Source organism: Myodes glareolus, chromosome 26 (assembly GCF_982192425.1).
Source record: "Myodes glareolus chromosome 26, mMyoGla1.1, whole genome shotgun sequence".
Lineage (NCBI taxonomy): Eukaryota > Metazoa > Chordata > Mammalia > Rodentia > Cricetidae > Myodes > Myodes glareolus.
Genome location: NC_142051.1, coordinates 16,776,296 through 16,798,782, shown reverse-complemented (window position 1 = coordinate 16,798,782; position 22,487 = coordinate 16,776,296). Strand labels below are relative to the sequence as shown.

At 44.5% G+C, this 22,487-nt stretch overlaps 1 protein-coding gene across 1 annotated transcript in view; it reads right to left on the bottom strand.

The window, feature by feature from the left end:
- Tph2 (tryptophan hydroxylase 2) overlaps positions 1-22,487 on the bottom strand; it is a 101,922-nt gene that overhangs the window by 4,681 nt on the left and 74,754 nt on the right. The window contains exon 9 of the mRNA XM_085683140.2: positions 6,712-6,807. Within this exon, the coding sequence (XP_085539266.1) occupies positions 6,712-6,807 (96 nt within the window). The remainder of the gene's footprint in view (positions 1-6,711; positions 6,808-22,487) is intronic.

Sequence of the window (22,487 nt, the reverse complement as noted above, 5' to 3'; positions counted from 1 at the left end):
TCCTAATGCTGTGATCCTTTAATACTCATGTTGTGGTGACCCCCCAATCACGAAATCATTTTTATTGCTACTTCATAACTGTAATTTTGCTATTGTGAATCATAATGTAACTATCTGATATGCAGGATATTTGATATGTGACCTCTATGAATGGGTCACTCAACCACAAAAGGGGTCATGACTCACAGGTTGAAAACCACGGATCGCGAAGAACCATTTTTTGGCTTTTCCCACTGTGCTAAAGACAAGTATATACAACTGGAATCAGAACTCCTGGCTTCTCAATACAGCTGTCTCAAAGGCAAGACATATCAAGCCTGGATAGGCACAGAATTAAATATGAAAAAACCTAGGAAAATTGCAGCTGGCCCCTGGAAGCTGTGTTTTTCAAGAGCCCAAATGCGTTTTTGTGATTAAGGGTCTTGGGAGCTACAGTTCGGCTTTTCTGGCTATCTCAAAACTAAAGCACCCAGAAAACCTGCCCAGTTGTCACACTAACAAAGACTCAGTATCTTCAAGAGATGCTGGCTTCCACATGATGTCATTTGTATCACAGTTTTGAAACCCCCACCAACTTACAGCCTTCTCAAGATCATGGAAAGAGAACACCTTAGAGGAGATAAATATTCATCAAAGTTTTTGAAACAATTCCTAACTGCCCTTTCAGTTTCTCCCTTTGAGATCTCCTGTTGCAATCTTCCTCGGGAGTATTGACACTTAGCCTTGCTAAATAAGCCTCTCCTTGGCCTGGCTGTTTCGCACCTGAACCTGAATTCTTTCCTTCAAGATGACAGGAAATGAAGAGGAAACTTCAACCAATAACAGTGTCGTACCAAATGAAGAACTACCTCAGGATAAGCTGCAGTCTACTCGGCGACAAACCTAAAAGTCTGACCTACCAGAATCCAAGCATCTTCTTGCAGTATTATTTTATCAAGGCCTGTAAACACATAGCACCCTCCACTTGGCCAGAGTCAATCAAAGCAACCTTTCCTCCTGGGCCTGAAGATAGCCTTGTTACCCTTCACATAGGTGCGAAGCACCAATCAGTTGGCTCTAGTAAGTAAATTAAGACTTATTTTCCATTCTAGTTTTTATAAATATCCTTTTGACATCAAAAATTCCCAGTTACTGACGGTGGTGCTTTGAAAGAAAATGGCCCTCAAAGGGAGTGGCACTAATGAGAGGTGTGACTTTGTTGAAGTAGGGGTGACCTTGTTGGAGGAAGTGTGTCCCTGTGGCTTTGAGGTCTCATATATGTTGAAGATACCTCCCAGTGAGACAGGCCACTTCCTCTAGCACCATGTCTGCCTGCATGCCGCCATGTCCCACCTTTATAATGGACTGGACTGAACTGTAAGTGAGCCACCCCAATTAAATGTTTCCCCTTGTAAGAATTGCTGTGGTCGTGGTGTCTTTTCATAGCAATAGAAACTCTAAGACACCAATAGATAATAACGCAAGATAATACAGAACATATGTCTTAACCGTGGAGTTGAAATTGGTTCCTTCCCTTCCCATGACGCTTGAAGGAACTCATGAACTCTATAACCCAAGGCTGTGGTCAGGATTAAATGGGAAATGAACACAAATGGGTAGCAATGGGAGGTGTTCAACATACATAGTTATTATTCCTAAATCAATCCAGATAGGATTACTATTTATTCACTCGTCCTGCCCAATAACCATTTCCTCCCTCTCCCCCAGGAGTCTAAAACCTGTAGCAAAAAACGGCCCCAGATATGAGACTTGTAAGACCCAACCCGCTATTTTGCCTCATCAGCCTGGCATCTTCCTTCCTCTCAGACACCTCTTTATGCAATGACACAGAGGTATTATCTCAGCTACTCTAGATGGAAACCCTGTGATCCTCACTCTCTATATTAGGACTGGTTAAGGTTTGAAAAGAAAAAAAAAAATCCCAAGTGTGAAGTTGGACTCATGGGTAGTTTGGGTCCTAGATTCCAGATAAGGTTTTGCAAAGATTCTTATGTGCATAGCACAGTGCAAACACGCCTATGTTCACTCCACAGTCGTCTGTTCCCACATCAGAACAACAAATAGGTGGATCTGATTACCTACATGTGCACTATGCATGCATGCAAGGAATATTCTTTCAGCCTCATTTACATACTCGCCAAAGCCTCCAGCAATCGAGGGTCCAACATCAGGTCAACACTTGCAGCAGTAGAAAATATTTCAGGGCAGTAGAGAACTTCCTTCGCAACTACAAGGATGCTCACACGGGGATTAGGATACTGCCATTCATTAAAGCCATCCCTACGGGGATCAATAGCCCTATTGCCAAGTTCAGCAATGGTTCATCACAGTTCATTTTTCTCAGCGTCGCTGGGCTTTCTCGGTTTGAATCAGCTGCTCAGGCAAGGGAGCAACCTCCCTCTTCAGGAGACGCGGCTGAGGAATTTCCAGCCCTCAGCCCTCTGGCATCTGCTCTGCCATTACAGTGCCCCCGGTTCGAGAAAGGAAGGGGACCAGAAGAGAGGTTTGAGCTGCCCAGTAGCGGTGGGGAGCTCAGCTGCTGAGTCCTTTCTCTGGCAGCAACACTGACCTTCCAGGTACGCTCAAAAAACTTGCAAAGCCCTAGAGGCTCTCCTCCCTAGCCTGGCAGTAACTCTGACCACCTCCCCGCAACAGCTGAAAGTGGCAGTAAATACCAATGATCATAATAAATAGAAAGCTGTTCGGAGAATGCTGATTAATAGCTGTATAAAGGTAAAACCAATAATTCACCATGCAAAGACATCCTCAAACTAAAGCCCAAAATGCGCAATCAAATTTTCTTACCCCTGAAACACAAAAGAGACATATTTATATGCAATAGTCCAGCAATTACTGCAGCGTGGATGCTGAGGCCACCTAATTTTTGCCCTGGAGGGAATAAGGAATGAGAACTCACCTTATCCCTGAAAAGGAGCCTTTTGCTTTTGAAGTAGATGAATTTTTTTTAAAGGCAAGGCTCACATTTCACTGTTAGCAGGCATTTCCTACCACCCCTCATCATTTAAACGTGCAGTGTGCCTCCATTGGTTCATGGGTTTCAACATTGGATTTCTAGCGGCGGCAGCACTATTTGGGGAGTCATGGAGCTTTCCAGAAGTGGAGTCTGGTTGGAGGAAGTGGATCACTGGATAGTAGGGTTTAGAGTTTGTAGCCCAGCACTGATCCTTGCTTCTGGGTCGGGGGCAGGAAGGGATGAGCAAGGGTCATCACTGTCTCCCACCACCACAGTCATTAGCCATTGCTACCACCAAGCCTTCGCTGGCGGTGTACCTTTTCCCCTTGAGCCTTTCATTGAACCCAACGAAACCTTCCCTTCCTAAGTTGCTTTAGCCGGGCAGTGAGGAAAAATGACTAATCCTCCTCCCAAAGTGAATAGATTTTGCTGTTGGACTCCAACATAATAACCCCTTCCTTAGGAAGTCCTTACAAGACTCTGTCTCACAGTTTGAACTCTGTCTCACAGTTTGAACTCTGTCTCACAGTTTGGGGCTTACCAAAGAAAATGAATAAGGCAAGGGCGTGGTAAATGAACAAATAATAGATTATACCGTTAGGTCAACTGCAAGGCAGAGAGACAAGGTCTGACGTGAAAGACACATGCTAGATCGCAGGTACAAAGGAACCAGCCATCCTTTTGTCAGCCTGCTTTCCAAAGCTGATTTTCCAGATGGCTCAGCTCATGGTTAACCATGCTCTGCAATGATGAGAAATGGAGAAAAGCCCCACCTTCCCAGGCTTTGGGGGCTCCAACCAGTATGCCAACCGTCGCGGTGTGGGTAGTTTTCTATCAAATTTATGCTAACTTTTATAAGATTTTTCCATGTTTGCTTTGTTTCTGTCTCTGAAAGTAATATCAAGTGCTTTTCTTGTGAAGGAAAACAAAAAATGAAAATCCTCCTCCAAACTACAGACACCACTCATGGAAACACTTGGCCAGCTCTGAAGAGCAACGTCTACGCCCTCAGGAAAATTACAGCAGGCATCTTAGAAGTTTTATGTTCCAAGACAGAAGGTGGATTGTGTGTACTTATATAAAAGTGATGAAGACTATACCAAAGCCTCCAGAAACTTAGGGACCAGTTAGAGCAGTAGAAAATATTTTACTACAATAGAGCAATTCATGGAAAACGGTAAGGATATTTATACAAGGATTACGATAATGCTATTAATAAAGTCATGGCAACATTGGGTCTCGAACCATAGTATCTTTCCTCAAGTATAAAAGTAAGATGCTCAGGGAACTGGAGAGACAGATCGGTGGCTCAGAGTGCTTGCTGCTCCTCCAGAGAATGGCAGAACAGCCCACAATCACCTGGGGGTCCAATACCCTCTTCTGGCTTCTGTGAACACCTGTACTCGTGTGCACACACATACACACACATACAAACACACACACATAATTAAGTATTTAAATGAGTTGGGAAATATTCTGGGCTCTTACAGGAATGAGACAGGCAGGAAGAGAGGGGCTGCTAAGGAAGACGCCTCTGTTCTGTATTCTCTGAACAGTTAGAAGGTACTTCTTGCGCAAAGAACATCTAAATTGTAAAAAGGCTTCAGAACGACAGTCTCGAGGATGCTGGCCTGCTGAAATCTGAGAATGGAAGAATGCTAATGACCGGAGGTGATGGACCTGAACAGGAGTGTGCATGGCAGACAATGCCCTTTGCGGTACATATTTCTCTCTGATTTCCATTTCATTTGTAGATGATTCTGTCTACAACACTGAAAACAAAAACAATGGATTCGCCCCAATGCTGCCTACACATGCCTCATTAACCAGACCAGGAGACCCTGTCAAAAGTTGGGGGGCATGGAAGAGATTTGTTGCTTTTGTTTCTTGAATAATTTATATACCATCTGAAGAGAATGTAAATAGATGTGGCTCAGGGAGTTTTGTTTCCCCGACTTTCTCAGGGGAACCAAGAAGCAGTCTTAGAGGGCATGGTCTTGTAGAGTACGATGTCCTGTTTTGGCTGTGAGCTTTGGCCACGGCACCAAGATTGACGCTGAATGTATTATTAGTGATGTTTTTATAAAGCACCAAATGGTTCAGCAGATAAAGGGGCTTGCTATGTGACCCTGCCAGCCTGAGTTTAATCCTCAGAACCACATGGTGGGAGGAGAGAACCAACTCCACAAAGTTGTTTCCTGACTACACATGTACTGTGAGTTGACACACATACACACGCGTGCACATGCACGTGCAAATGTGGGCGCGCACACAGGACTTTGACTGAAACCCAGGTGGTACACACTTCCTTGGTCCATCGCACATCTGTGCATCCTATGCTTTCCTAATCCACCTCCGGATTCCTCAGGACTCAGTATGAGCAGCAGGATCCTCCCTCGGAAAGCCTTCTCAAGCCTGGCCAATCCTGTGCCAGGCACAGCTGTCAACACTTTCTCTACTGTCTGCTGGGTTGTTTATCCGGCAGTGGGTGTCAAGTCCTGGTTAAGAAGAGCCTCAAGCTGTGGAATCTAGAGCAGCGATCCTACAGTCTACACTGCCTGCACTTGGGCCTGGCTCTAGCCCATGAGCTGTGCAGTGTAGGCAAGTCCTGTAATGGCCTTCTGTCCTCAGCTGTCTCATCTCTAACAATACGATCGCGTTCTTAGAGACTGAGTTAGCAGATACCAAAAACCCTAGACTCTCTTTAAGAATCTGATAGCTTCCAGTGTTATTTTCTTTGGATTTATGTTCTTCATCGGTGTCTATCTTTTGATTCCCAGTGTCTGGTACACTGCGGGCTACCTGTAAACAGCCAGTGAAGGAATGAATAAATTATCTAATTAATGAAGTTATAAAACTAGCAGACTCAATAAAAAGGATAGTGAGATTGCATCTTTTGAGAATACAAATAAGCAAAACATGCCGGTAACAATGCATTTCCCAACTGTATTATACAACAACGATCAATGCTGAAGAGAACACCCTAAGATAGTCTATAATCCTGATCTTAAGACTGAATAATCAAAGAAAGATTAAGTTATTTCCAGTATAATTTCCAGGTTGCATGTCATACTGCCTCCTAAATGCATCCAAACATACTAAAATGCTAGAAGTATCAGAGTGTTCCAGAGCCTGCCATTTCCAAATAAATGATCATTTTACTGTTTAAGAAAAAAATAATAATTTCTAAGCATCATAAATATAGATTATGTGCTTCTTTGATACTGTGCGTGTCAGCTTGTTTTCTAGTAAAGTGTTGATATGCACAGTATTTTAATTGCATTAATTTCAGAGAAGATGGAATATCCTCAAACTCCTCTTTGAGAGGTAGAAGGCAAGTCCATGGAGCCACGAAGGACACGGACACCAGAGAAGACAAGTCAGACTCCCACACGAGTGTCAATCAGAAGTATCCCTGCTAGCTCACTGCCCACTTCTCAAGCACTCAGTCTAGGCCAGCCATTTGTTCCCCCGCATTCGAGCATATGTTAGTCATGCCTGGTGATCTGGGCACAAGGCTGCTCATCCATTTGAGTCACACCACAAACCCAGAAGGGCCTGACCCATTTTCCGAGGTGCAAAAAGTCAGGTCAGCACCCACAGCTGAGGTGCCAGATCCTCTGTGTTAAATATGTATGGGGAGTTGCGAGTGGAAGCGTTCAGACAAACAAATCAATAGCTTCCATGACCTTGAACCAGTGTGCTTGGGAAGGATATTTTCATTCACAGCTTCGTACCTTCAGTTCTCCAATGGAGGAAAGTAGACCTGCTCCATATGCCCGCAGTTGACCTTCTTGCTTGCAAAGACCAAACTCGATTGTGAAGAAATAACACTAGAAAAAAAAAGATAAATGGACCCATGTTCAGTGAACTGGCCAACGAGTTCCTTCACAGAATAAAATGGCACCCAAAATAAAATGTTGCACTGTACATAATTGCCTTGAATTTTAAAATAAATTTAAATCAGGAGTATTTATTGTAATCCATTTTCTTGATGAATAACCTTGCCCTAAGTTTATATACTTCAATATAATTTTATTTAATTTCAACATGATTTTTTTGCACAATTTTATGATTAGTATTTTAATAATCTTACCCTAAGTTGAAAGACTATAGGGAAATTAAACCACAAGGAGTCCAGTGATTCCTGTATTCAGAAACTTTAGGGATCAAATCATATCTCCTGTACCAATTTTAAAATTATTAATTAATGAGCACACCTTAGTGATGCTCCACAAGAATATGGAACTTGAACTACCAAATTGTGTTTCAGTGGCATAAAATGATTTCAGGAAGATATGGAAAAATAAGTTGGAATCTAGTCACTGCAAACTTATTTCTTAATCTGTTTATTCATTCTGAAGACATTTATTAAGGTGAGACGGTGACTCAGAGGATAAAGAGCTTCCTGAACAAACACAATGGCCTGACTTTGGGTCCACAACATTCATATAAAAGCTGGGCACGGTAGCACACGCCTGTAACCCCGACACTAGGGGAGACGGTCAGACCCCAGGATCTCACTGGCCAACCAATCTAGGAAAAGGGTGAGCTTCAGAGTCAATGAGAGACCCTATCTCAAAAGCCAAGATGGACAATAGTACAGGAAAATGTCCAACATCAACTTCTTGCCTTCATACATGAGCAAGCACACCCACGCACATACAAAACACAGCAAAATAATAAATGCGCAAACAAATCTTTTTTAATGGCATTTGCTAAAAACCCACTAGGTGTCAATGCTTGGTAAAGAATAAAAAAGAGACCAAGAATAAAAATACATACTTACCAATCTATCAAAAGTGCAGTGTCAGCATGTTTTTAGTAACGTCCTAAATGCATACCAGTATGTGCATATGTGTACATATGTGTATGTATTGTTTGTACGGAAAAAAAGGGCACAGATGGGTGGGTTTAGAGAGAGAATCTGGTGGTGGGGGCTGCTGAAGGAGTGAATGTGATTAGAACACCTTGTACAAAAGTCTCAAGGAAGTAATAATAAAATCTGCAGTTGCTTCTGCTGGGTTTGGAAAAACAACCTAGACAAAAAAAAAATCTGCACAACTAAAAAAAAATCACAGTGCTATTGCAAGGGGCTGAAATCACACTCTGCTCTAATAGAAAAGCGAGAAGCTAGCAACACGTAATAAGAATTGAATCAAATTAGCACTGTCCTGCGTCCGTGGTGCTAGGGCACTAGAGGTGTTGAGAAGGAGAATTTAAACACTCCCGAAACAGGGCAGAAAATAATTATAATGTCTAGCCCAAGACAACTTGCTCTATTTTTATACAAGGGTTGAGATGTCCTTTGCTTCTGGAGGTTTCTGTTTGCTTTCTAATGCAGGGACGACCCTGAGGTTGCGTGGTCCCATGCTCGGCATACCTGAGCTGCACCCAAAGGACTGGCCACTTCCAAGCCATGGAGCTTCACCTCCAGAAGCAAAGCCTCTTTCCAGATCCAGATGCCAAAGAGGTAAAAACTATGGTCCATGCCACCAACAGCACATCTGCAATGCCTACCAATATACCTCCTTATGCTGTACCACATGCCTTTGTTTTAGGGTCTTCTGTTTTTTATCACCATCTGGGGTACTTTTTGAGCATGACCTCTATGCAGCAGGTATTACTCCCCATTCCTTAGAAGCAATGGAAATTTCAGCACCGTCGACACTTTAGACTGTACCATTCTTTGTTTGAGGAGGTTATCCTATGTGTTATAGGATGCTTAGCACCATTCTAGGTACCAAGAGATCCCCAGCCCTCAGACTTTTTAGCAGCTCCACAAAGTGGCTGTTCTGCTTGGTTTGGTCAGCTTGACCCCAAACCGTAAACCTATTTCAGAAGATGGACTTTTAATTGAGAAAAATGCCTCCGTAAGATTGGCCTGTAGGTGAGTCTGTGGGGCATTTCTTGATTGACGATTGACTGTGGGTTGTGTGTTACTCCTAGGCCCTGCTATAAGAAAGCCCACTGAGCAAGCCAGTTAAGCCGCACCCCTCCGTGGCCTCCGCATCCGCTCCTGCTTCCAAGTTCCTGCCTCACCCGCCTTCCTGAGAAAATAGCTACAAAGCACAAGATTAAATAAACCCATTTCTCCCCAAGTTGCTTCTGATCACGGTGTTTTATTGCAGCAATCATACCTCTGACTAAGTGAGTGGCTTTTCTATTAAACCTTCTTCATAAGGAATTTGCAAATAAAAAAAAATCACACGCTAAAATTAACCAGATCACAGCCTGTCATCCCAAGGGACTTGTTTGTATACGGTCACAATAGGTATGGAGCGCCACACTGGAATTGCTCTTGCACTGGAGGGCATGTTTTTTAAGAAGATTTATTTACTCATGCATTTTATGTGTGTGAGTGCTCTATCTTCGTGCACAACACAAGGGATTCGGATCCCACTACAGATGGTTGTGAGCCACTATGCGGTTGCCGGAAATTGAACTCAGGACCTCCGGAAGAGTATTCAAGGGCTCTTAACTGCTGAACCATCTCCCAGCCTCTGCTATTGACTGTATTTTTATCCCCAGTTCACCATTTTAAAAGCTATATCCGAACATGTTGCCTTCCAGCCAAAAAGTCACAGAATGACATCCTGATGCCCCTGGAAATATAAATGAGACTGTCTTCGGGGCCTTTGTGCTTGCTATTCCCCTGGTGAGTACACTCTTCTCCCTAGGTATTTCTACAGTACCCATTTTCATTTCTCAGTCAAAAGTTGGCTTGTTAAAAGGACTGCAAATTAAATGTCAATCTAGTCATAGAGGACCTCCCTGACCACGAAAGAAGCCACGCTTTCTGCTTAGCGTGTCTGACATGTTACATGAAGAACATCCTGCCCCTGACATCACCCTACCCATTGGCTTTTGCAGCTGTTGTTGCCTGTGTCGTTCGGTAGCATGAGTGGTGCTCAAATCGGGAGCTTGCTTCCTTCTGCAAACTCTTAGCATTTAGACCACAGTCTAGCATTAAATCATTGCTAGAGATATCTGCAGAGCAGGTGAATGGGTCCACGGGAGGGAAGAGGTCATGTAGCTAAGAGGTGGATTCTAGACTGCAACTCGGGATTCTTTAATGGGTTTGTGTTTCATAGAAGACGCACAAATCTAACTTATCCATTTGTTAATCTTCTCACTGTGTGTCCACCAATACTCAGCAAGCTCTTACAGTGTTGCAGGAGTTATTATCAATCAACCAGGGATGGCATTGCATCCCTAGAACACTTTGATTGTTAAAACTCAGCTCTGTCCTCAGCACCATGGTCAGGGTGGAGGGAGGGCACACAGGGTGGGATGTCAGGACCTTAAAGGAAGTCACTCTCACTGACGTCTCCAGAAAACAACAAACACGAGAGTTGTCAACATGTTAACAGTTAATAAAACTCTCAAGTCTGTAAACCAAACAACGGTGCACAGTCCTAAATATGCAAAGCCAAGCGCTAATATGCACAGAGAAGCCCAGAAGACTTGGCGTAGCCTGGCCCTTCTATTTCACAAAGTGGAAAACTTAAGCTCATGAGAGATTTATCCAGGACTCATCTGAACAGTGGCATCCACAAGATCTAGAGCTCCATGTTTTACAGAGCTCGACATCAGCATCTGCCACCGTTTAAGGCTTCTAAATAAAAAATTAGGAGGTGTGTGATTCTCATGTACAATCAACTATTGGGGAAAGGAGACTGTAAAACAAGGGCCCTGCAAGCTCATGGTGTCTCCTTAGAGTACCTTTGGTCATTTGCCTCCCTGATTCTTCTTACATTTTTATCTTACCACAAAGCACCCTTGGAGCCCTAAGGTTGAATACAGAAAACTCAGTGGGGAAATGTGTTGTCCTATTCAAAGGCATCCAGAACACACATATGGAGCCAGCGGGGGGAGCATTTGGGTCGGCTATTAAGTGTGTTTTTAATTTCCCTCCCATTACATCACTGGCATGCATAATGCATGGCCACACTTCTCCTCCAAAGCAAAACAGGCCAGAGAGCCTCGGAGAAGAAGCCACTCTACCTACCAATCACAGCTGCTTCCCCTGGACTTGGCCTACTGTCTGATTTTACAGCAAGAGTTAAAAGGCCTGCTTTGGTTTGACTAAAGATTCAAAAGTTAAGTAACGGGTTAGCCAGTGTGTCTGTCGTTAGCTAATAAGCTCCTAGACGCAGAATAACCTCTAAGAGAAGAACCTGTGCATCTCCCTGCCATGGCTCTCGAGCTCTCTGGCCCCTCACCTCATCTGGGAGTCCCTCCAAAAGCCCTGCCCTTGCGCAGCTCCATCTGGTCCTGCTCTGCCTACCTCTCCCTTTTGACTTCCCTGCCTCCATCAGCAGAGAACGCCCCTGGATGCAGCTTCTGCAGCCTGCCTTCCTCGGAGAACCAGACCTTTGGCTCCTGAGACCGTTTTTCCATTTTCAGCTCTGCGTGTGGCTGACAGATAGTAAGTAATGGTGAATTACATCCCGAACTCAAGTGTTGGCAAAATTTGAATTAGGGACTTGCTCGGCATTCTTTTCTGCTTTCAATAGTGGTAAACACCTCTGTCAGATCAGTGATGGAAGGAGGGACTGACCACGCATGTCTACTGCCTGCATAGAGCTGGGCTGGATGACCCCCTGAAGAGGTCTTAGAGTTCAAGAGTAGCTAATTGCTTCTGGAAATTTGAAGACAGTATTTATTTTCCTCATAGAATTCTCCAGATGTGAATCTGTAATATAGTCCCTTGAGATTTTCCAAACAAATAGCCTACCTGTTATCAGAAAATAAATATGCAAAAGGTGAAGAAAACACACACACACACACACTTCAAGCCTTGTAAAAACACCTGCAAGAGAGAATTGCTGATTCTTGGCCGCTAATGTCTTTTAAACAGAAACAAATAATAATAGTAAGACTTGCACCTCCCAAATTGAAGGGTGCCTTTCATCAGCACTGATGTTCATGAATTCTAAATTTTATACGCTCTGCTGATATGTAATTATTTGTAAATATTTTATTTGAATATAATTACATATAATCATTAGCTTAAAACCAAAACAGGAATGATAGATGGGACCTCTTCCGCAGAAGAAAAGCAGAGTCATTTACATACGCAGTCATTAAGCGGAAAAAGAAAGACCGAGTGACAATTGAAATCCAAAGGGCTGCGGAACGCACCTAAGACTGCTCTGCAAACAGATAGGTCGCGCAATGCTGCCATCTTCAGGTCACTGCTGGTACTACACACCATTCTCAAAAGCGATCTGCCCACACGGGTATTGACCAAAGTTTGAAACAAAACAAATCTGACAAAGTGAAGTCACGCCTACAAAATACACAATGGTCCCCTGGGGTGACTGAAAAATGACTGCAACTCCTTCCATTTGGTGTCAACGTCCTGAAGGTCTTGCTGTAGTCACAGATTTCAGTTTAAGAGAAGTTCAGCTTCATCAAGGAATACTTGACTTAAGGGTCGTTAACTGGCTAAAATGTTTCCGCTTTCATTCAGTGCATGCTTTTTGCAAGGTTGAGAAGTAGGAGCTATCCACGGCCCCTCCCACATACCTTCCTACCACCTGCCCCACCTACCCCTACCCCGGCACCCACTCCTGGCTACTAGTTTGAATTTGAACTTCATCAAGCTTTCCGTTCACAAAGGATGCCTGCTTTCTTTCCTACCTTTAGCCAAAATTCCTTAAGCTTGCCTAAAGTGAGATTCAGAATGGGATTGGAATAAGAACGGAGCCTGATAGCTAAGCATGAAGCCTTAGAATAGAAATATTAGCATGATAAAATACTGGGAACAAAAGTGAAAATGGGCTGTGTCTCTTAAGCCCTGGAGGTCTCCCTGTGCAGGTGATGACACACCGCCCCCTCCCCTGTCCCAGCACACATCAGTTTCTGGTGTCATTTCTTGAGCCCTTTGAACTCTAAAGATCCCTAAGTCATACATAAAACCAAATCACACTACAATGACGGTCCAGGGCTTCCAGAGTCTCCCACCCTGGAATCTGGCTGGTTGAAAGAAAGGGGTCTTGCATGCTTTGTTGCTTGACTCTGGGTTTCTTGGCTAGGGTGTGTGCAATAAAAGTGGAAAGTAATAGAAACAGCATCAGACGTGGTCCAGTGTTCTAGGTCCACTATCCACAGATCTGTAAATAAAAACTCCCACGGCACAAGCAGGTCACAACTTAGGGCCAACTTGTAATATGGAGAGGAGGCCTGGGGATGGGCTCAAGCACATCTGAACAAAAGGCATCTCTTCCCCAGATATTAACTGAAGGAACAGTATAGTAGAATTTAACACACACTCACCCCTCACATCCCACTCCACACCCCACACTCGCACTCAGAGGGAGCCTGGGCCTTGGCTCAGAGGTAGAACATGTGCCTCATATGTACAAGGCCCTGGCTTCCATTCCAACACCAAAACCAACAAATATCCGTGGGGTGTATGTGTGTGTATGTCTGCATGTCTGTATGTCTGTGTGTGGTAGGTGTGGTGTGGGATATGTGTAGGGTATGGTGGCTCTGTGTGTGTGTGTGTGTGTGTATGTGTGTATGAGCATGTACGGTGGGTATGGGGAATATGATGTGTAAATGTGGTGTGGGATGTGGGGGGGTGTGTTTATGTGTATGTGGTGGGTGTGGTGTGGGGCGTGGGATGTGTGTAGATGTGTGTGTATGTGATGGATGTGGTGTGGGATGTGTGTAGGGCATGGGGTGTGTGTGTGTCTGTATGTGTATGGTGGATAAGGGGTGTGCTGTGGGATGTGGGAAGTGTATAGGGTATGGTGTATATGTATGTGTTGTGTGTGTGTGTGTGTGTGTGTATGAGTGTGTATGGTGGGTATAGGGAATGTGGGGTGTAAATGTGGTGTGGGATGTGGGGTGTGTGTATGTGTACAGTGGGTGTGGTGTGGAACATGGGATGTGTGTAGGGTGTGTGTGTGTGTGTGTGGTGGTGGTGGATGTAGTGTGGGATGTGGGATCTGTGTGGTTGGAGTGTGTGTGCTAAAAATCTACTGTACTGCTCCTTCAGCCAATACATGGGGGAAGAGATGTCCTCCGTCCTCATGGATGGCATAACACACTACTGGTGAGGAAAGACCACAGTTTAAACCTTCCCAGGTCCGACTCCGCCACAAACTCTCACTCTATCTTAAAATTATGGGCACTTACCTGTCTCGGGTCCAGAATTTAAAGACTTGGTTGGACTTTGAAGGGTTAATGAGTTCCTAGATGAACTTTGAGGAAAGAAGTTACTGGAAAACGTGGCCATTCTTCCTGTAGACCCCTGAGACTTGGGGTATCAGAAGAAGGGATTACAAGAACCCAAAGGTCCATCACAAGAACAGTGAATTACAAAATGAACCTGGTCCCAGGTCCACCTGAAACCACACAAACTACAGTTTGGGGAGTGGAGAGTCAACTCACTGGCACAGGGCTCAGTCAACACTCACAAAGCCCTGGGTTTGATCCCTAGCTCCATATTAACCAGATATGATAGTGCATGCCCATAATATCAGCACTGAAGAAGTCGAGCAGAAGAACCACAAGTTCAAGGCCAGCCTTGGCTACACAGTGAGTTCAAGGCCAGCCTTGGCTACACAGTGAGTTCAAGGCCAGTCTTGGCTATGAAGACTCTATCTCAAAGAGATGGCGGTGGGGAAAGGAGGAGGAGGAGTAAAAGGGAAAAAAAAAAAAGTTTTGTCTTGCTGGTAGTCCTCCACCCAAAACCCGGAGGAAAAAAAGAGAAGGCCCAGGATTTGAGTACCATACTGTAGCTACCAGCTACGGATGACCCTAAGTTGTAAAAACAACAAATATTGTCTTAGTTGCAAGCACTCGTTGAATGAATTAAAATGCAAAGTCTTGAGCTCTGAGGAGGCATTATGGCAAACCTTGTGGAAAATTGATCATCAAATATAAGAGGCACACTTACAGGGGGGAAAAGCGTCAGCAAAAAGAAAAACAACTTTTGTTGAAGAATACGACGACATAAGGGCTTTTCAACACCCTGCGCTGGGGGAATTTCCATGTTTAAGTAACTGCTTCTCCTCAGAGCTTTTTGGTGCTTTTGGAATAAATGCACGATTTTTTTTTTAAGAGCCCTCTGGTCATTTCAGTTTTACTACCTCATCTTCAGCTTATCTGAGAGAATTTTCCATTTCAAAGCAGGCGGCCTGACTTATTTTCATTTAGAATTGACTTTTTCTGCACCAGAACTTAACAGTATTTTTTAATGAAAAGAAAGAGGAAGGGAAGGAAGGGAGGGAGGGAAAGGAAGGGAGGGAGGAAGGGAAGGAGGAAAAGGGAGAAAGGGAAAGGAAGAGAGGGACGGAGGGAGGGAGGGAAGGAGGGAGGGAAAGAAAGAGAGAGAGAAAGAGAGAGACAGACAGACGGAAAGAAAGAAAGAAAGAAAGAAAGAAAGAAAGAAAGAAAGAAAGACAGAAAGGGACCGGGGAGGGAGTGGAAGAGAGGGGGAAGGGAGGGAAAGGGAGGAAGTGAGAGAAAGAGGGGAAGGAAGGGAGGAATGGAGGGAGGAAGGGAGGGAAGGAGAGAAGAAAAGGAAAGAATGGAGGGAGAAGGGAAGGAAAGAAGGAAGAAAAAGAAGGACAGACAGACAGATCGACCAATCCCTGGCTTCTTTCTCCCATTCAAGTACTAATGGGAATGCCATTCATGCACTTAATTAACATCAGAACCACCTAAGAAATGGCTCCATTCTAATACTCAAGACAAGACCCATTTAAGACATCCCACACATCCAGAGCTCAGTGTCGAAGGCCAGTCAGTGCTTTCCATAGGACGCCATTCTAGGAATGCTATGTTGGAAACGTAAGGAGAGGCAGCTAACCTGGAGACAAGAAAGAATTTGACCAAGAGCTATGTGTGTGATGTCAATGGCAGGGAGTGGCCCCATCACACCTCTTCACCATACCATCCACCGCCCTGGAGTAAAGATCAAAACTTACAATGTAGCTGCTGTGGGGGCCTGAGGAAGGCCCAGCAGTGACAGGGACTCAGATCACATTGGTTCACGATAGCCCGGAATGGAGTATAAGAAAGGTTTATTTCTCTGGGGATAAACTCACAGAAAGAGTCGTGATCCACCGTCCCCTGTGAGCACTGGGAATTGGAACTGAATCCAGCAACCAAGAGGCCCATTCACGCTTTTCATCTGCATTTATAGTACATGAGACCACGCCTAAAGTAGGCTGGTATCTTAAAAAGCTATTGGCTGAAGGAGTTCCCACAGCAGGTAGCAGCAGAGACTCCATATTCCCACCCCTTGTCTTCTCCAGGCACTAGATAATGGCCATTCTCCTGCCCGTTACCCTTGGACCAGTGGCAACTGGTCTTCTTGCTCTGTCTTGATTTTTGCACTTGTATTTCTGCCTGGAAATATCCTTGTCATTACATAGTCCTTTGTTACATTCCTGCTAGTGTCCAGGTTAGGAGGTTTTTCTTACATCCCCCAACATAGTATGGAGTCCTACTAAAACCACTGGTCTTTAAACTTGCCCCCGCCCACTAAGCTTCGTGAAGTCCGGAAACAAAATTTATCTGTCTTCCTGTGCTGTTTCCGTTTCCCGTCTTGTTCTACCCCCTTGGCTAACACATAGTAGGTACTCAGCAAATATGGCAGCTAAGGAGGGAATGAGGAGAAGCTAAAAGAGTTTTCCAGTTGGCCATGCCTACAAAGTCAATGTCAGCCAGCCTGGATCAGTAGTCTCTAATCCCAGCCAATTTTTCTAATATTACAGTCTCGGAAAAAAAAATGGGAACATTTCTACACTAGCCCTCAAATAGATTTTTCACTTGCACGTTCGGAAATAGATCTACCCACTGGTGACCTCACTCAACGTTTTTCCCTCTCAGTAGCCCCCCCCCCCCCCATGTCAGTGAGAAAGGGAAGAGCCGGCTTCCTTGCCACAGCCAAGCCCTTAGCAGCATGACTGGATGCTAATTGGCAGGCATTGCCTACGGAAGCTGGGAAGCAAGGTAGCCTGGTGTTTAAGTGGCTTCTGGCTTCCTTGTTACAAGCGGTGACTGAAAGCTCATTGATTCTGACATCTGGATGGTCGTCTGAAAACGTTAGGGGGAAAGTTTTTCAGTTTGCTGCTTCTGAAGGTTGTAGCCAGCTGAAGCCTAGCCAGGGAAAATGCTAACGGTCCTTGGTCAAAGTGTGGAGGAGTTTACGATATGACAGATTCAGGCACTAAAGTGCCTCCAAGCCTAGACTGTTCAGAATTAACAACTGCAAGGAATTTCCAACAGCATCACCACCCAGACCGTCACTCTGTGAATGATGTAGCACACAAGATCAGACAGATACTATTTTCTCCTGGAGATGAATCTCTAAGATGTCCATCCACCCAACTCTGCTTCCCACAGCATCCGTGGCTCTTTAAAAAAGCGTATTATGAATACAGATGGGCTTCTCTTCATGCTCCATGAACTTGCAGGTTATTTTGAGTTTCACAAATCAAACGCTAGTTTTAGATTCACAGCGTTGCTTCCCGGACCCTAGATGCAATGTATGAGCCCCGTAGTAACATCTCTATAACACAGAAATTCTCAGAATATGGCTATGATTTTAAAGCAATCCCAGCATCTTTTTCCAAAAGACTTCACCGAACTCACTACACAACCAGTTACCTCAAAATGGCTAAACTTTCCAGTGAACGCACGCACGCACACGCTCACAATACGTGTTCCCATCATTTTCCTACCAGATGCGTGGATCAGCATCCCTTCTATAGATGTGCTTAATCTTCCTTGCACAGGAGACCTACTTAGGCATGTGCTACAGGTTTGGAACTACCCAAGAACTGACTCGTAGCCTAAGCAATTTTGTGCTCCTTGAAGGAGAAGAAAACGGATGAGCCTATCCCCGGCCATCCATCCTTAGGCTTGCCCCAAAAAATGTTCTGCATCAAATCACACATCCTCCCCCGATGTGATTTTAAAGGTCAGCTCTCCGATGCTCATATAAAAAATGAGGTTTTTACTGACTTACAAATGAGCTGTGGGCAACCACTACCTTAAGAGGGTCATTTTATTTTCATCCCTGCATTACTAAAAGCAACACCTTCCCAGACTCTAGGGCTAACAACCTTACACTTACTCACTGATTTCTTTCCAAGCAAGACCAGAAATTCTAAAACATTATACATAAACTTGTGGTGGGGGGTAAGTATTTTTAACAGGAGAAAAGCAGTTCTCGGCTCTCCATTGCACTAAGCTTCTACTTTATGCTTTTACTAATGAGGTCCTGTTTCCTTTCCAGTCACTAACAGCAACACTACCATCACTGTCTCTCACACTCACAGTTGGCACCAACCATCAGTATGTGGAAAGGGTGTTGGGAAGATGTACCCCATGGAGCTGAGTCCCTGTCACATGAGGATCTACAGTCATTGAAACACTAGACAGCATTCAAGCTCAGTTGCGCTTCCGTCTCTAATAATAAGCACCTCCGGTCACTGGTGCCGACACTCCACCGGACACAGCATTGAGCCCTTTACATCATACTGTCAGCAGCCCTGAGAGGAAGGCACTGTGGACATGGGTGTCTGAGCACACTGACTTTAAAGTGAGAACCACAGTTTGAGGGTAGCCTCCTCCATATTAACTCTAGGAAAGTTATTTTACTATTTTCTGCCTTAGGGGCTTTATCTATAAAGAGAGGAAGAGAGAGGGGGGAGAAAGAAAGGGGGGGAGATGGAGAGGGGGACAGAGGAAGGAAGAGAGTGAGAGATAGAGAGAAAGGGAGGGAGGGAGAGGGGAAGTGAGGAGAGAGAGAGAGAGAGAGAGAGAGAGAGAGAGAGAGAGAGAGAACTACATAAAAGAAACCTATAGAACTCTGTATCAATGCTGCCCACCCTCATTTTGAAGATAGAGTAACTGAGACTCCAATTCGCAAATTTAAGAGACATCAATGATGGATTATAAGCAGGTGTACTTAACTCTGTATAGTTTGCCTTATCCAGCAATGTTTTCTTTCCGTTCCCAACGTGACTGATCCCTGTGGGACACTAGAATTGAGATTCCTGACAGTGAAGTGCACAGCACCAGAACAGATGGTCTTCTAGCCTGCCCCCAGCCATCCTTCTGTAGACTGCTCTGTGCTAGGTGCCCTCGCCGTCTTAGGGATCCCTAGATTAGCCAGGTGTCCAAAACTGACCTGTTGGAAGCCAGTGAGAGGTACACACTATAAACCAGGCATGAAAGAAACTGAATCACCCGGGCCTCACTGAGGGGACACCGTGCCACAAAGAGTGCTCGAGAGAATTAAGACTATGACGAATGAGGTCAGGTCAGAAGTACAATGCACTGTTTTTTATAGTTTAAAAGTCCTATTGCAATAAAGTAAAGCATGGCATTAAACTATGGCAATATGTGCTTGCATTTGATTTCGACCCATTATTTTACAGTCACAAGATTAACTCCAGATCACTGAGAATTCATGAGACAATAAGGAATATCATGACTTGAGATATTTCTGGTCTTCTGACAGACGATTTTGCCACACTCTCTGGCTCTAGGCGAGTTGGTGTTTTATGGCTGCCTGGAATGACAATCCCTCCACCGGCCTTGCCTTTCACTCACCAGGTGGAGAAAGGAAAACAGGTGAATAGGTGTGACGTTACACTTAGCCTTGCCTAATGGGACAAGAGCATCTCAGTTCTAGCCAATTGCCCCACTGCACAAAGGTGATCAGATTGCCATGGAGCTGCTCTTATTGGGAAATCTGGGAATCAAGGCGTTTGTGTGATACTTCTGGTGGCTAAAATCAATTTTTTTAATTTAAGCAAGATGCAAGTGTATATGTATATGCAGGAACTGTTACACACACACCACAGAGAGATACTATACTTTGCTAAAAGGACATTGGGTTTGGACTCTTTACAAAAGCGTTCTAGTAGACCAATTATAGCCTTGACTTTTTCTAGAAAAAAAAATATGACTTCTTAGATTCGAGAAAGGAAAAAGTAAGCAATCAAAATGATGCCTCTGTAACAAATAGCTCAGCATTTAAACATTTCTAACGTAAATCATTTAAAGGAACCTCCCCTTGGTTCATTATGAAAGACTTTCTAAACCTTGCTGGCCAGGCATCAACACAGGACCCCCGTGTGCGCGTGTGGAGATGAATCCAAAGCCCATTCAGCACCAGAACAAACAACCTCGTTTGGCTCTCCTCCGGCAGCTTCTTCATCTAGTTTTATATTAAATTCAGTCCTCTTCCAGCCAAGCTGCAAACACCTGGACGGGGCTATCAGAAGCACGAGCTCGTGAGGAGGAGCAGTCGAGATCGGAGACCCCAAACTTATTGCTTTGTTTGGTTATGGAGGGAGGGTCGCACTGACTAGCAGCCTCCCCCCTCATCTGCCTGAGACTTTCCTCCAGGAATTCATATTTCACGTGCTCTCGCTGGCACAAACAATATTTTCTCATTTATTTTTTTCCCAAGCTGTTTCCTGTGACTTGTCTTTGTTTGCTCGGGGGAGGTGTGCTATTAAGTCCGAGGCAGCGCCTCCATCTCCAGGGAGAAGCTTGACATCGTTCAGGCGAGGCCTTCCTTCTATTATTTATAGATATAAAAAAAAAACAAAACACTTTACATTGTAAAATAGCAGAGCACCCTCCCCCCGCCCCCGTCTAAAACCCTTTTAAGAAATAAACTGAACAGTCTGCATGTTCAGAAAGACAACGCTGGGGTGCTTAAAGTTAGATTACCCCAAGGTCACATGCAAAAGTGGAAGCTCTCCGGGGGACTCCCCGTGTGTGAGTGCTGATACGGCCACCTGGATGCCTAAGTGCACAGCGGTGCGAAATGGACTAGCTGGCACTATTTTAACACTCACAAGTGTGCCAAGCTGCTTCCCGGTGCATTAGCTCATCGATTTTTACGGCATCTCTCTGACATTAGATAGCAGTATTAGCCTCATTTTAAAGATGATGAAATTGGAACACGGTAGACGTTATTAACATTCTCTCCTTGGCTAGACGCGAGTCGTTCTCAGCCAGGCCCCGACGTGTAGGCTTCCGTGTTCGTTGCGACGTTATCCAGTTCTAGCAAGAAACTTCTTAGTTCGGGGTAGCCAGATTCCCCCATTTCCAGAACCTAACAGACTCCTCTCCCAAACAACCTCAGCAAGAGTCCAATAACATCAGGAAAACCAGATGTTTTCCTCAAGATTCTCTTAGAAATTTTCTATATAGTGACCACCACCCTTCTGCTCCTTGGCTATAAATTCCCATTTCCCTTTGCTGTTTTAGAAGTGAAACCCAACTCTCTGCTACTACCAAGTCCATCACGGTGCTCCTAGACTGGCTAGGATGCCAATGAATCAAACTTGAATTCCCATTCTTCAGTAAGAATCATACATAATATTTGCTTTGATGACACCCAGCCTGTCATTGACAAAGCCTAGATCTGGACACTAACACCTGCACTCTGAATTGTCCACTACACTACACTGCCTCACTTGCTGGTCCCTAAGCTACGCAGGCTCAGGAAAGACAAAGTGTTCACTCTGCTGTATGGACCCCAGGTCCTCCCTTACCCACTACTAGTGTCAGCATCTTGGGAGCAAATGCTATAGAGAAACTTGAGAACTCCAGCTACCGATAGACACTGATGATTAGACTCAAAAAGAGACTGAGAAGAGTTACAGGATGAAATCAGACAAAGTATCACTAATGGGAACATGACCGATGAAAGACTGACAAAATAAGTCCGGAAACCAGGTTTTTAAATAAGTATGTACCTGCTCATTTTTGTTTGAAGGAAAAAAAAAAAAAGCAAAAACAAAACTCATCAACCCTGTGTTTTGGTCACAAAACCACATTGCAACTTAACTGGGTAGAAAGTTACAAGGCCTGGCTTTCCAGAGTTTTCCCAGTTCTTCTGTAGATGTAGAAGCCAGGTTCTCTCTCTGGGCAGCACACATATTTGGTAAATGGATGAACACCTCGTTACTCCTTCCTCCAGAGCCAGGAGTCGCTTCCATTAAGTTCTCATTTGATGTGGCAAAAATGACTTTTCAGGAAAACGTGAAGGCTATATGCCAAAAATGCGAAGTGTGGCCATCGCCGCTGAGATATTACAAATGGCCTGTATTTTCTTTCCTTCCCCCATCCATTTCAAAGTTTTCTATAATGAGCGTGTGTCATTCCCTTAAGAAGCAGGAGAAACTATGGCTTCTGAAAAGACTTTTCAGGATGGGAATCACTAAGACAGCGGCACCAGCGCCCCCCCATCCCCCCACTCCCATGCACTGCTGAGAGAAGGGTGTTTTTATGGACATTGTAAAGGACAGACTCTCGGGCCCTGGGAAGAATAATGGTTCTCCACTCGGTGATTGATTCCTCCCAACCCTAACTGCATTTCTCCCTTACACCTCGTCTGGGTTTAAGCTTTCAAATGGCTGTGTTCCCACCTTCGGTAAGACCTGTCCTGAAGTGGCAATCCACCCACTATATTATTATATAGAATTATTTCACAGATGGCCATCCTTACAGAGACAAG